Consider the following 16,192-nt stretch of genomic DNA (forward strand, 5'->3'; position numbering starts at 1 on the left):
TGTTTGAATGGGACTTGTGAATTAAGGACGAATGTTAATTTTTTTTTGTTTTGTTTTTTGTTTTTTGTTTTTCGAGACAGGGTTTCTCTGTGGCTTTGGAGCCTGTCCTGGAACTAGCTCTGTAGACCAGGCTGGTCTCGAACTCACAGAGATCCGCCTGCCTCTGCCTCCCGAGTGCTGGGATTAAAGGCGTGCGCCACCATCGCCCGGCCGAATGTTAATTTTTTAAGATTTTGTTTTTAATTATGTGCATATGTGCGTGGGTCTTTCAGGAACCCAGAAAGCTGAACTGCAGTTACCAGCAGTAGTGAGCCACCCTACCTGGGCGCAGAGAACTGAACTTGGGTCCTCTGCAAATGCAACACCAACTCTTAACTGCTGAGCTGTCTCTGCAGCCACAGCATTAATGCTTCTAGGAGTTAAGAGAAGCAGGCGATGGTGGTCTATGCTTGTAATCCCAATGTTTTGGAGCCTGATTCCAGAGGATCGCCACAAGTGCCTGGCCACCCTGACCTATGTTGTGAGTTCCAGGCTATCCTAGGCTAGAGTGTGACCCTATTTCAACAGCAACAAACAGTGGAGGAAAAATAAAAAGACTAATATTTCATGATGCATGAAAGTCATACAAAACTTAAATTTTGGTGTTCACAAATAAAACTTTGTTAGAACCAAGCCAAGGTTTAAAAGTCTCATCAGCTGCTGCCTTCCTGGCCAGTGTCAGCGAAGAGGAATTATGGACAGCCAGGAATAACTGCTTTCTGACATTTTATTTAAAAAGTTTTAGGTCCAGACCTAAGAGATTACTAAACACTGGTTTACTTGGTCCTAAGAAGAGGGGCCAAGAAGAATGTGTGTATACAGTTGATGTGGGAGTGTCATATATCAATCTGTTGATTTCATTGGTTAAGTAATAAAGAAACTGCTTGGCCCTCATAGGTTAAAACATAGGTGGGTGGAGTAAACAGAACAGAATGCTGGGAGGAAGAGGAATTGAGCTCAGACTCGACAGCTCTGCTCTCTGGAGCAGACACCATGCTCCCCTCTCCCCGGCAGAAGTGATGAAGCAAGCCGCCAGGTCAGACATGCTGAATCTTTCCTGTTAAGACTGATGCTACACAGATTATTAGAGATGGGTTGATCGGGATATGAGAATTAGCCAAGAAGAGGCTAGAGCTAATGGGCCAAGCAGTGCTTAAAAGAATACAGTTTGTGTGTCGTTATTTTGGGGCATAAGCTAGCCAGGCAGCCATGAGCCGGGCTGTGGGAAGAGGCCCGCAGCTCCCCACTATATACAGTCTCCAAGCCAAGAGATTCAGATTCAAGTAGTCTCTAGTACCTTTGGAGCGGTCAGGTTTTTGGTCATTTGGGGGCAGCTTCATTTGAAATGAGGCCCCCAAACTAAACGAGCCTGTGTCTTTCTGGTCTAGAGAGGGTCTGAGTCCTGGACGGGGGTCGCTGGACAGCCCCTCGCTCTCACATCCTACGAGGAAGAAATGTTGATGTGCCGCACACTGCTTCGCTCATTAAGACTCAGAGGCCAGAGCGTCAGCGCTAGCAGCAGTAGCCTGTTAGTCATCGTCCTTCCTTACCCGTCGGAATCCTGGCCATCTCCGGAACAACGCAGGCTCACAGAATTCATAGCTGGAGGCTGACAGTCCACACACACTGTGTATCCCTCTCGGAGATACTGCATCCATCGAGTCAGCGGACGGTTGTCCAGGGCACAGTGCGGAGTCAGGGACTCTGTCTTGAACTCCATACAGTATCTGGAACAAAAGAAGTTAAGAGATCGCTTAGCATAGTTAGAAGTGGCCCGACACTGTAGGAAGTCTTAAGGGGCCGTGTCAGTCATTCTTTGCTTTTGAGGCAAGGTTTCACTGGGTAGCCCAAGCTGACCTAGGAGCAATCCTCTTGCCTCAGTCTCTGAAGTGACGGCATTACAAACGTGCCACCATGCCCAGCATACGTACATGTATGCATGCCTGCATGCTTACAGACACACAGACATGAGATTGAGATAAGGGCTCACACACCTCATCCTGGCCTCGAACTCGGCAGCGTAGCACTCCTCAACCTCTGAATTCCACCCCACCCCGAATGTGCGGGCTGCAAGTGGGCACCACCAAGCTCAACTAAATATTGATTTTTCTTAACAACTACTAAGAGTTTTATTTTCAAAACATATGCATCACCAAACACACAGAAAAGCAACCAATTACAGATAAGTGTGGATGTCACTCTGACTGAACTTTAGTAAGAGAGGAAAAGGAGAGCTGGGCTCACAGGAAGCAGTGGCACTGGACTTTCTGTATACACGTAAGAGGAAACATAGTAAAGCTTTTAGAAGGCAATGTGGGATAATAAATGTTATGGATTGAAATTATGAAAATCTTCTAAAATAAGATTATAAAATCACTAGCTAGAAAAATGGTTTATAATTAAACTATATTAAATTTGGAAATTTATGTTTATCAAAAGCTATTACCGAGAGAATTAAAGAAAAACCAGAAAGATATTTGCAGCAAGCATTGCTAAAATAGCTCATGTTTGCAATTAGAGTCTCAGCCCTTCTAATCATCTCCAGCACTTGGAATCATTCGTTCAACATTGTTAAAACACTAACTCCCTGTGGCTTTAGATTGTATTTCCCTGACCGTTAGCAAGATCAGTTCCCCTTTTTTCACCCATTTTATATCCTCTACAGTTTCTTTTGAATTTGTGAATGTGTATGTTTTTAAGATCTATTCTAAATACGAGCATGCCTACAGCTCAGCTTTATCTTAGCATTTCCTCGGTCAGATGTCCTACCAAGTATGTCACGTTGACAAGCCAACCCCCACCAATTCCCCCAACTGCTCAGCTATTCACTTCTTGGTGCTTCCATGAGAATTTTAGACTTTTCTAGTTTTGTGAAGAATGTCACTTAAGTGTTGATGGTAATTATTACACTGAATCATGGTAACATGGCCATTTTTACAATATTAGTTTTGCTGTCTCAAGTTCTGCTCAGCTGAATCTTTTAAGAATAAAAATTTGAGTTTTAATAACTCATCACTAGTAAACAGTCTGGAGACCTGAAGATGTGGCTGTTGAGTCTCCTAACAGCTCTCTCTGATGGAAGAAGAGTGGATGCGGGTGAGCATGGAGGTGCCTTCCAGCCTGTGCGTGAGGTGTCCGTGAGACGCCCTCCGAATGAAAGTGTGTCAACTCTCAGATTCACAAACCAGCTCATGGAAACTTCAGAAGCTGCTGGGCATGGTAGTGTGCTCCTTTAATCTCAGATAGGCGGATCTCTGTGAGTTCTAGGCTGGCCTGGTCTGCAGAGTGAGTTCCAGGACAGCCAGGGCTACACAGAGAAACCCTGTCTCGAAAGGGAGGGAGGGAGGGATGGATGGAGGAAGGGAGGGAGGGAGAAAGGGAGGGACGGAAGGAGGGAAGGAGGGACGGAGGGAGAACCTGGCAGTAATTTTCAAGTAAATTACCCAACATCCTCAGTTTGTGTAGACCACTGTGGAGATGCGGCTTGTATTGTTCTCTTCTTGTTGAATGCAGAGCTGGTTATAAAGGCAGGAACTAGAAAAGGAAGAATTACACTGTATTCGTGCAGTCAAAGTACTCAGTAAGGTTTTCCAAACTAGATTCTATGCCTATCTGAGATCTCTGTTTCCAAGTCCAAAGATCTTAGTGGCACAGTATCAAGAGAGATTGCTGTAGCATCTTCCGAAGCAAACTGAATCAGTATTTATATGCATCTGATAGCCACAAAGGGAACCAGAGACCTCTGCTGAGCATAGTGGCCTCCAGGCGTGAAAGAGAGAAAGGCGGTGAAAAAGTAGTTCGAGACTAGATGAGAGAAGGATCAAAGAAAGAAGAGGGAAAGGAGAGAAAACAAGCAGTAAAAATGAGAAAGAATAAAAGAAGCAAGCTTGGGTGCCCCCAAGCATCTTGGGAACCACAGCCTCACAGCTTTGCCCCCACAAATCCCTACAACTGAATGTAGAGCTTGTGAAAAATGAGCAGGAGTGAAATGTGTCCGGACGCACATTGGAAAGCAGCTCAAAGTCCACTGCACAGTGGATGCGAGCTGTTTCTGAACATGTGCGCCACATTGCACTGCACGGCTCTACCACAGCCTTGATTCTGAGTGGGCACTTTGCACTGTGTGTGCCTTCACACTGGGATGCTGGCAGAAACACTGACTCAGCTTCAAGGCCATTGTATGTTCAGGTTTGCAGTATTTTTAACATGGATGCAAAAATCTTCTTTTGCAAATATAATGGCTCAGTTACAGTAAACAAGGCCTTGATGTTTTCATAGAAGCATTAACACAAAAAGGAAGCCCTGATTTAGAGACCAATACCAAGGGAAAGAGGTTGGGGCCGGGGAGATGGCTCAGATGGCAATGTGCTCTCTGCTGCACAAGCTTGAGGACTCCCTGCTTAGCAATCATATTAAAAAAGAAAATCCAGCAACTCCTATAGAATCCTAACACTGGGGAAAGAAAGACAGGAGATCCTTGTGTTCGCTGGCCAACCAGCCAATCCAGGTAAATCGGTGAGCTCCAAGATCAATGAAAGACCCTGTCTCAAAAAGTAACATGGAAAGAGGCTGAGGGAAACACCCAACATCAACCTCTGGCCTCTCTGCGCGCACACAGGCACACACACACACACATACACATACATACACAGACACACACAGACACACACATACATACATTACACACATACAACACAGACACACACACAGAACACCACACAGTCAACTGTGTATGTTCAATACAGACAAATTTCCCCTAAATATGTCCAGTCCTGCTCGGGTGAATCTACAGATGAACAGAGTCTGTGAGGACTCAACAGCCCCTCCTGTCTTTTACTCCAGAAACTGAACAATCTAGATAAGAGCAGATACAAGCTGCCGTTGGGTTCTGACATGCTAAAGTAATTAGCGTGAGCAAATTTGTGTGAGGGCACTGGTTCAAAGAGGAAAAGCAGCTTCATAGTACATGTGCACCTTCCTGGCTCCTGCCTGCCACAAGATGGCAGGCCTTAATTCTTTTTCAGATTTTCTTTCTTTCCTTTTTTTCTTTTTTTTTTTTTCCATTTCTCTCTCCCTCCCTTTTCATTTTAAGAGAAGTAACCCTTTCTTGACATGTTCCTTATATAAACCCAGTGGAGTTGGTTGTTTTGGAAGCATTAGTCAGAAACCAAATCCCACATCTTTACCTGACCCCTCAGATTCGTCCTTGGCTCCTTGTGTTGCTGCAGCAGCAGCAACAGAAGCAGCAGCAATCGGCAGCAGCCACAAATGCAGAAGCACCAGCCCAGAACACCTCGACCTTCCTAAGTTTTCATAGGTGAAGCCAGGACCAGCGTGTACATGTGTGTGCTCATGCAAGAGGAGGGGAGGGGACAACCTCAGAGGTCAGTTTTGTCTACCTTGTTTTAGCAAACTGCTGAGGCTCACTCGTCACAGTGGCCACTGATCTTTAGAGATCATGTGTCCCCATCTTCTTAATACAGGCACTATAAGCACATGTCTACCATGCCTGGATTTCACCTTCTGATCTTTACGGCTTCCTGTCCAGGGGCTGCCAATGTAGCTCGGTTATTAGAGCATTCTCTTAACATGAGTGAGGCCCCGAGTTCTATCCCTTGTACTGAGAACAAACAAACAAATGTGTGGTTTGTATATATAATCAATCCTATGACTCAGGAGATAGGGGAAAGAGGATCAGAGTTTCAAAATCAGCCAAGACTGCAGGAAACCATATATTCATGATTATTCTCTATGTTGACAGTCTATGTGATTGTTTGTTTGGGAACAGAATCTTGCCATGTAGCCCAGGCTGGTCTTGAACTCCCAATCTACTTGCCTGAGCCTCAACAGCCCTGTCTTATGGAACATCTTAAAAGCAAAGTAGTCCCTCGGGATCCTGTTTTCCCCCGCCCCAGCGGCTGCAAGGTTTGGACCCAGGTTATCTTTCCCCCACGCATGAGTTCTGCACACCATCCAGGAGCCAGATGGCCCGCGGCGCTTTGAACCACAGCCACTCTTTAATAATAACCCACAAGTTTAATTTTCATATCTTGAGGGTTGTAAATAATTTAAAAGTTATTTTTGCCTTCAGCCCCACCCCTGCTTCTGTGCAGAAGCACGTAGCTGGTGCCTCAGGACATGGTCCCTCCGTAAGTGACGGCCCCCTTCCTTTTCCCTTGCAATACTCAGGTGTAATATGGTCTTTGTTCAGAGGTCATTCTCCAGCTCTTTGGCAGGCTATGGACCCACCATTGCTCCCTTTTACAGCAAGTTTCACTTTTAAGAAACACGGCCCTGCAAATATCTCCTTTGAACATGAAAGGAAATGAAATTTGCTTTGAGAGTTTCATAAGCCCTCTGACACAAGGGCATGCCACAAGAAAGGGGGAAAAAAAAAAGGCAGGCCACTCTGTACATATCGAAGAGAATAAAAGGGAAATTTGGCAAACAGCCCCTGCTCTTTTGTGGGGAGGAAAATGCACATTAATGAAGCGGTTTGGTTTTTAATATTTTTGGGGGGATAAAATATCCTATACCTTAAGTCAAACCAGAAAACTCATTAAGAAGAGAGTAATCTTCATGGGCTTTTATATTTTGTCTTAGTCACCAGATCCATAATCCTAATTTTAATGATACAATATGGAAGGGAGCCGCACAGGGGTCGTGGCCATGGGCTCCTAGTTTTCGCTCTGAGAACCCTGCAGTTGCCTTCCAGAACTCTATTGTCTTCATAGTGTGCAAGCCCAAGATAACGACTTGTCCTAGTCCCTGTAGAAAACAGAATGAGGCATCCGGCACCCTCAAGACGTCTAAGTCCCGATCTCCAGGCTGTGTGAATGCCTGAATGTTTGGTGCTATGTGGCAAAGAGGAATGAAGTATACAGATGGAATTCAAATCGTTCGGCAATGGGGTCTGAAATAGCAAGGGTCTCCATCTTCTAGATGTGTCTCAAGCAGTCAGAAGGGATGTCTCAAAAATCTGGTGGGAGGGAGACCCAACTTCAGAAGGAAAGCGTGAGTAGATGCAACGCGGGTAGCTGCAGAGATGGAGGGAAGCGTGAGGCAGAGCTGTACTTCATCTCCAAAGGTGAGAAAACAGGCTGGAGAGATGGTTTAAACATTAAAGGCGAGGCCCACAAACACCAAAAATGAAAACTGTTGAAAGCAAGCTGGCCCCTCAAGTCCCAGGATGTTACTGATACCTCAGCTGTAACCTAGTAAAACCCATCAGATTCCTACAGAACTCTAAGATGATACATTTGTATTGCCTAGGTCACCAAGTTGGTGGCAGTTAAACTCCTGAGATAGGAGGTGGATGTACAGACACACCATTAGTGTTTTTCCTAGAGCCTGCTCCCCTGAGAGCGAGTCTCTGCGTTTCACCACTGTTTGCTGTCTTGATAAACTGAGAATTACCCCGCTCCTAATCCTGATTCTGTTCAGATAAAATAACTTCCTTCTCCTTCTGTATCTCTGTTTTCCCATTTTACTGTGAGCAGCAAGGAGACTCAAGGCTGTAGTGCTCAGAGTTCTCCTCGGCTAAATCCGCAAGCTCGTTCATTATCACTTTGAACTACTTCCCACGTAACTGGATGATACACCGCCACGCTCTCTGCTCCCGTATCATAGGAATGCCCTTTCATCCACTGCAAGCCTGGAATGACTTTCCCGAAGAGCAGGACGCCTGCTTAGCCGAGCCAGACAAGCCGAACCAATCCTAGTGATCAAGGGGCTGACACATGTCATAGCCAGATCTCTCTCGCATTCTCATCCAGTTGGGTTATCTCTCATTCATTAAACCCCGGCACCTGTGCATGCCATGACTGTGGTGGGTTTTAGAGATTCAAACCCAAAGAGCAAGCGCATCCATCACAGCTCATTACAGTTCAGTGACGAGCACTGTGCTAAGAAGGTTCCCCAGCTGGAGGACAGTCTCTGGAGCCCACACAGTAGAAGAGAGCCAGCTCCTGCCAGTTTTTCTCTAACCCTCACACACACTCTGGCATGCACCCACCACTACCCCCAATAAATAAATCCACGCACACACTCTGGCACGCACCCAGCACTATTATAGTAAGGTTCTCAGGTTGATGTGGGAACACGGAAGAGAGCCCACCTCGGTGTGGTAAGTGCATTTGTCCTGCTGCCGGGTCACATGTGTACCCATTGCTACTTCCCACCTCTACCAGAGTTCCTGTACATAGTGCATGAGCCTTAGCTCAAGGTGTAGTTATACCTTACTTTTAAATGGCACAAATTTTTGTTTGTTTTTATGAGGTTGGATCATGATTATGTAGCCCAGGCTGGCTTCAAACTCAATTTGTAGCTGAGGATAACCTTGAACTTCTGATCCTCCTGTCATTACCTCTGTGAGCATCCTTTCTTTAGCTGTGTGCTTAGCTGAAGAGGAGGACCTCTCCTGATAGAGGAGGATGGGTCTTCAAGGCTGTGAGAGCAGCTGTGCTCCCCTTTGGGACCTCCGCCCCAGTTCAGAGAGTCAAACAAACCCTGAAGAACCCTCTAGACCGAATGCTCACGTTACTGTTTCGTGTCCCTCTTTCCTCCGAGTTGTTTATCTTTTAATGTATACTTCGTGAACACTAGTGATTTTACTGAGTTTCTTCTGGGGTAGTGTGCTGGGAGGGGGTGGTTTAACTAAAGTGAGGAAAACCTGAATATTCTATCTCCCTCTTTGCAGAGTGAAGATGTCTCGATCGTCGTTAGTTCTGAAAAGTTCTTTCGTGGAGAAACAGCTCCCTCTGTTCACATTGTTATCACAGAAGAAGATAAGCTTGGGAAACTTTTGCCAGCCATGATGCAGGCAGAGGTGTGAGGCCATGTTTGAGATATTCTGAAACTCTAGTGAGCATTAGATACTCCAGAAGGGTTTATTACAACTCAGACAATTCTGGACCCACCCCAGGTATTCTGATCCCATGGGTCTGGGTCAGGCCCCAGGAACTTGTATTTCTAAGGAGTTTCTAAGTGATCCAGGGATTCCTGGTCCAGGATCTGGTCTTAGGAACCACCACAGTGGAATATTCGGTGGCTCCATGCTCCCCAGACAGCCTGAGTGGAGCCTACAATTCACGGGGGGGGGGGGGACTTTGAGGACCAAAGTTGAGACTAAAAATGTAATGATTGCCCTCTTCTTTGCAAACTATGAGGTTATTATTTATGAGTTTAGGCAGGGAGTGTAACACAAAGTCTACACAAGTGTTTAAACAAGGCCAAGGGCAGCTTTAAGACGCAAGAGAAAAGACAGTTGCGTCAAATCCTTAGTGGGGTGTGGTGTCTGTCAGGAGCTGTGAGAAGGGACATTTGGGACCAAGTGGATGAGGGTGTTAGAGAAGGAACATCTGGAGCTGCTGGACAGAGGAATAGGCACCTCCAGGCAGAAAAGAGACTGTCCAGGGGTCTGAGTAGCCGCCGGGTTCTCCCGGGGACACACTGTCCCTGGGTGTATGATGATCACACGTCCTGGTGCCTGCATCCCATTGCCCATAACGTTTTCTTAACTTTCTTACCAGGACTGCAGACTGGGAAGTGGTACACAACAGCCTGGTGTTGAAGAAACCCTTCTAGCAGCCAAATACCATGAGTAGAGCAGATGCCCTTCCTGTGAAGTAGACTCTGGGTCTTAAGAGCCACCAAAACCCAACAGTCAGACAGCAGCCATCTTGTGGTGCCTGTCATGTTGTGTTTCTGCAGAGGGCTGTGGAGGAGCACAGAGGTGAGCCTTTTCCACCTTGACATTTCTAGTCCACATGCCCCTACCCCAGAACATATGAACTCGTTGAGATGGACCCCAGTGGATGTCACCCCAACATGGCGGCTTATGACAGATGGCCTGGACCGACTATGAACCACGATTGCTTCTGTGAGCCGCCCCATTGGAGCTGCGTAATTATTTCTTTTTGAGCTGAATGTGATTACTACATAAGGCCTCCACTGCATCCCCCACTGTGCCCCTCCACCGCGTCCCTCCACCATATCCCTCCACTGCATTCCTCCACTGTGCCCCTTCACTGCACCCCTCCACTGCACCCCTCCACTGCACCCCTCCACCGCACCCCTCCACTGCATCCCTCCACTGCATCCCTCCATTGCACCCCTCCACTGCATCCTTCTGCTGTATCCCTCCACTGAGTCTCTCCACTGCATCCCTCTGCTGCACCCCTCCACTGCACCCTTCTTCTGTGCCCCCACTGCACTCCTCCACTGCGCCCCTCCACCGCGGCCCTCCACCATATCCCTCCACTGCATCCCACCACTAGGCCCCTCCCCTCTACCCCTCCACTGTGCCCCTCCATTGCACCCCTCCACTGCATCCCTCCACTAGGCCCCTCCCCTCTACCCCTCCACTGTACCCCTCCACTGCGATCCTTTGTGATCACAGATCTGGTCCCAATGGTCCCTACAGAAAACACCTCAGTGGCTTTCCTAGGCTCTTCAGGAAAAGACAAGAATCTAAAAATAGAATCCTCTCTAGTTCAAAACTTGCTGGCCCCAAGCCCCCAAATTTTCCACATCCATTTTTTTTAATAGCTCAACAAGGGCTTGGGGGATAACTCAGTAAACAAAGTGCTTGAGGATTTGAGTTGATCTCCAGAAACCACATAAAAACAGCCAGACATGGTGTGGGGGGGGGGTGTGTGCAGCACTGGGGAAGTATAGAGAAGTCGACTCCTGGGGCTCAATGGCGAGTCAGCCTAGTTTATTTGGTCAGTTCCAGGCCAGTGAGAGATCTTACTGAGAGAACAAGAAAAACCGGTACCTGAGGGATGACCTCTGAGGTAGTTCTGTGACCTTCACAGGCATGTACACACGTTCACATACATGCACACATGTTCACAGGCATGCACACATGTTCACATACATGCACATTCATAGGCACCTGAACATATGAAGGCACACACCTTACACAGTCAAACAAGCAGCTGATTAGCCATTCAGGGCTTGCGTGATTGCTTACTTGCCTACCTGAGACAATAGACTCTGGGCTGCCACTGCCCTTCATACTTCCCTCATCCGGAGGCCCCTCAGAGTGGTGTGGAGTCCCCTCTAAGAGCACTCTCCAGCCCTTCTACCTTGGGCGCTGCTGTGCCCCCCTCCCCTCCTCCCAGGACAAGGTGCACAGCACCGTCAGGATTTCCCCCTCGTACTCTGCTCAGGCACGCCCTTTCAGGATCGTCTCTCATGGTCCCATGTTGCCCCCATCAGCCCTTCAAACTCTCTACAACTGACCATCAGGTTTAAGCACACTGGTCTCTCTTCCGGGCAGCTCAGGATTTCTTGACCTTATCCCCAAGGAAACCCCACCCCTCAAGATTAGAGGGAATTACCATATCACTCCTGCTTACAGATCCTTGCATGACTAATTCCATTGCTTCAATTGTACAAATTACCAGATATAGATTTCTAGGATTAATTTCCCAGGGACATCCAATGATTATGTCCCTTCCACTAAACTGCAGTCCCTGAGACTCTGGGCCTCACGTCAACTTTCCTGCCCACCATAACCCCAGCATACGGCCCATGTCTGGCACCAAGTTGACTCTAAGCAAATAAGTACTTATATATGGAAAAAAACTAATGAAATTGCGTGATAAAAATTATGTTGATGTAAAAATTTTCCAGGTTCTTATGAAAAACATATGGACTTTTCTACCCAGGAAAACCAACATTTTGCCCCACTGGATTCAGCCCAGATCAGCATATTGGTGCTGGCCTCTGTTTATTTCTCTGTGTGCCTCACACGGTTCCTGGTGCCTTAGTGAACTAGGTTCCTAGCTCCCTTCATGAGTTACATCACATCTGTCTTTCTTTTTCTTTCTTATTTCTCTCTCTCTCTCTCTCTCTCTCTCTCTCTCTCTCTCTCTCTCTCTCCTCTCTCTCTCTCTCCTTTTTCTGAGATGGGCTCTGATTATTCTGCCCAAGGTGGCCCCGGACTCTTTGATGTAATGATCTTTCTGCTTTCTGCTCTGCAGTATCTTGGAGTACATGTGCCTGCCACTGCACCGGGACAAAATCACCTTTTCAACTGACTCACAAATCTGAACACTTCAGCCTCAGTCTCGTCAACATAAGAGAGGTGAGTGTTTCAAAAGATCATTTTATCAGTCAGGTGGTGGTGGTGGAGCACACCTTTAATCCCAGTACTTGGGAGGCAGAGACAGGCAGATCTCTAGAAATTCAAGGTCAGCCTGGTCTAGAGAGCTACATCCAGGACAGCTAGGGCTACACAGAGAAACCCTGTTTCAAAAAAATCAAAAAAAAAATTATTTTATCACTGTTTCAAAATGTATCACTTTGCTTTCATTGCTAGTATTTGTTAGGTGTAAATTAAAAGTTCTGTTTAACCAGAACTCACATGCTACATGAAGTGGGTTACCCTGGCTAGATGATTGCTAACCTGTGTGAAGAATCACCGTCTGATGTCCTTTGTCACCAGCTTGATTGATTTGCTGAAAACCGAATGCATGCACGCAAGCGCTGGAGTAAAAACCACACGCATGCGTGTGAGCGCTGGAGTGGCGCTGGGTGTGTGTGGGGGGTAGACTATTTACTTAGTGTAAGTTCAGTAAAAGGGGTGAGGGTAGGTCAGCTGGGCGTATACTCGTGTGGTTTCTTAGTGAGCCCATGCAAAGCTGAAGGGACCATCCGAGAGAGAGAGAGAGAGAGAGAGAGAGAGAGAGAGAGAGAGAGGGAGGGAGGGAGGGAGGGAGGGAGGGAGGGAGGGAGGGAGGGAGGGAGGGAGGGAGGGAGGGAGGGAGGGAGGGAGGGAGGGAGGGAGGGAGAGAGAGAGAGAGAGAGAGAGAGAGAGAGAGAGAGAGAGAGAGAGAGAGAGACTGAAGGAAGCAAGGGAAAGAGGCATGTGCAGCTGGCTATTGATCCCCTTAATAAGCGCTTCCTGAGCTTCCTATCTGCTTTAATCAGACTGCGCCCTCCACCTCATGGAACTTTCCCTGCACAGAGCATGACCTTTCAGGAAGTGGCCAAAAGTCATCAAAAGCAACAAAGGCAGCAACCATGAAACTCAGTACCAAAGGAATGCCCGCAGTCCCGGCCCTGCGATGAGGTGTACTCCAGGCAGCCGGCTCGCTCTTCCAGGGGTGGGCAGGGCGCCCCTCCGTTCAGCGGCTCCTGCTGCACTGAACGCCTGCGCACACGCGTCGTGGGCTGGCATTGACCTGCACAGCCACTCCAGGGACTCCATTCTCCCACGAAGCACGGGCGAGCTGGAAGACAGAACGAGAGCATGCTCCCCTGAGTAAACCCAGCCTGCCAGGTTGTTCCTGCCCATGCAAACACAGAGTCTATCTAGCTTGTGTAAACTTCATAAACTCAGTCATGACCTGCATCTGGAAACACAGCAAGTCCCAGAGACATGGGCTCCACCCACCCTGATGGGTACTTCTGAGGAGGTCCAGGAATCCGACAGTTGGCCAGGGACACATTCCAGGTAAATTGCTACAGGATTCTTCCTCAGGCTCCTGGGCTTACAAAACTTGCTCCTTTTCTTTTCTTTTTTCTTTTCTTTTCTTTTCTTTCTTTCTTTCTTTCTTTTTCTTTCTTTCTTCCTTCCTTTCTTTTTCTTAATAGTAACCTTTAGCACTGCCCCTGATCATAGCATGATTTTCTTCCCAGATTATATTTTCACTCTTACCTATTTATGGAAGCTGGTGTGCTATTTCAATACGCACATATAATGTGTAATGATCAGATTAGTCATTGGTAAATCAGTTTTCTTAAACACTGAACATTTCCTCTATGTGGCACTGATAGCCATTCTGGGTAACAGCCACAGGCACCCAACTGTGCTATAGAGCATTGGGAGTTATTTCTTCTAACTGCAATACAACCCCTTAGCCATCCTTTCTCCATCCCCCTCCTCCCTCACTTCCCAGAACATTAGTGACAGTAATATACATTCACTGTGGAAAAAAACGGGAAAAATAATTATAGAAGCAAAATGTACCTTACCCAGTCATAATCCCAGTACTTACTGATCAATTCTTTTAGGAAATATAATGATAACAATGGTGTGACTCAGAGGTAACATAAACAAAACAGACAACGAAATCTGTGGGACAGAGCAGAGAGTCTGCTGTAAGTCCGCACAACAGCCACCTGGTATTTTACAAAGAAGGCAGAAGTACACACTGGAGAAAAGACAACTGCTAAGTCCTTCCCCCTGAAATGGCAGTGCTGGTGACGCTGTCCTAAACAGTAGCTCTGACTGCATAAACAGGAGGGTTGTTATTGGGTAAACAGGCCACCCATAACCAGGAACCCCCCGTAACCTTCCCCCAACTCCATCTGGCAAGGGCACCGAGAACAGATCAGCTGAGACAGCCTGTGTCAGTTCACATCCCCACCCGCTGGCTGGCATATAAAATCTTCTCGCATTGCTATCATTCTGCTCTTCAAATGATTCTGGGGAAATTGGGTGTCTGTGTAGAGAAGAATGAAACCGGATCCTTATCTCTCATCCCAGATAAAAATCAGTTCCAAGAGGATCAAAGATCTCAGTGTTGTCCCTGAAACTCTGAAACTGCTACAAGGTAAAGTAGTGGATGTGCCCAAAATTATGGGCACACAAGGACCTTCTGAGTGGGACTTCAGGAAATAAGGCCAAAACTGACAAAGTGAGAACTCGCGGATTTTAAGGGCTTTTGCACTGCAAAAGAAACCTGTTAATGCAGTGAAGAGGCGGCCTACAATACAGGAGACAATCTTTACCAGTTACACATCTGACGGAATCAGTGCCTAGAAAACAAAACACCAAGATAGCAAATAAAAGCCCTAAGAGATGGTCTATGCACTGTTCGCGTCACTAGGAGCCAGCAGAGAGGAAACAAGAACTTGTTTTATGCATTACCCAGTCTTCCTCTGCCTTTCTATGTCCTGTCCCCACTGTTTACCTTTGCACACACAACTCCCCCCCCCCTTAAATAAATGCTATGGATATTGGGCTAAATAAATAAATAAAATGGTTTATAAAACTGGAGTTCTCAAAAGAAGCACAAACGACTAATAAATACTTTTCAGAGTGTCCGACATTCCCATCAGGGAAATGCAAATTGAAAGTACTTTGAGATTCCATCATACTCCAGTAAGAATGGCTATTATCGAGGAAACAAATGATGGTAAACGCGGGCAGGACTGTGGGGGAGGGGAAACCCCTATTCACTCTTGTCACTAGCATGTAAACTGGCAGAGCCACTATGGAAATCAGTGTGGCGGTTCCTTCAAAAACTTAAAATAGAATGTTCGTTTTATCCAGCTTCAGTGCTCATGGACCGTCTCCAACTCCTCAGCGAGGGCACACCTTTTCCCTGGTCCTTTTTTATGTTTTGTTTTGTTGAAGCAGGGTCTCTCTACACATCTCTGGCTGTCCTGAAATTTATTCTGCAAACAAAGCTGCCTTGTAAACCCACAGAGATCCGCCTGCCTCTGCCTCCCAAGTGCTGTGATTAAAGGTGTGCGCCACCACACCACTGGCCCCCACCTGAGCCTCTGAAATCCTGGTATTAAAGATGTGTCCAAAAAAAAAAAAAGATGTGTCCTGAGATGGATGCCAAAACTTTCTTTTCTACAAAAGTAAACCCCTTTCCCTATTGCCCTCACACTCGAGTCCATAGTGCTTTTTACGTATAACCCCCTGACTTTTGAGAACTTCCAGTAGTTCATACCTGAAAACTTCTTTGTTTCCCAGGGTGCTCTAGTTGAGAAGTCATGGTTTGGGGAGGACATATTTAATGACATACATCCCTAGTATGAAAAGTGTACATACAATCCAAAGTTCAAAAAACTTTATACTATTGTAAAGCATACTTCATTTACTATGTAAAAACCCATTGGTACCACATGTCAACCGCCTTCTGGCATAAGATGAGCTATGTTGGTCTTCTCCCCCATAGCCACGATGGCCCTTTGGGAAATCAAAAACATGTCACTTCTTGCTCCGTTCATCTCTGATGACCCCTCTCCACTTGAATAATGTATCTATAGGAGGAAGCTCCATAGAGTGTATATTGATGGCCTCATCATTGTGACGAAGACATTGAGAAATCTGTGGACCATTTAAAATTGTCTATTCAAGCCCTTTGCCCATTTTTGAATTGAGTTTTTAGCTTTCTGTTTTCCT

General features: G+C 46.6%; 1 protein-coding gene across 1 annotated transcript in view; it reads right to left on the reverse strand.

The window, feature by feature from the left end:
* The window catches only part of Sbspon (somatomedin B and thrombospondin type 1 domain containing), a 31,569-nt gene that overhangs the window by 3,336 nt on the left and 12,041 nt on the right, over positions 1 to 16,192 (reverse strand). The window contains exons 2-4 of the mRNA XM_057790833.1: positions 13,086 to 13,280; positions 3,483 to 3,573; positions 1,590 to 1,766 (exon numbers count right to left, since the gene is read on the reverse strand). Coding sequence (XP_057646816.1) covers positions 1,590 to 1,766; positions 3,483 to 3,573; positions 13,086 to 13,280 — 463 coding nt within the window. The remainder of the gene's footprint in view (positions 1 to 1,589; positions 1,767 to 3,482; positions 3,574 to 13,085; positions 13,281 to 16,192) is intronic.

Source organism: Chionomys nivalis, chromosome 16 (assembly GCF_950005125.1).
Source record: "Chionomys nivalis chromosome 16, mChiNiv1.1, whole genome shotgun sequence".
Lineage (NCBI taxonomy): Eukaryota > Metazoa > Chordata > Mammalia > Rodentia > Cricetidae > Chionomys > Chionomys nivalis.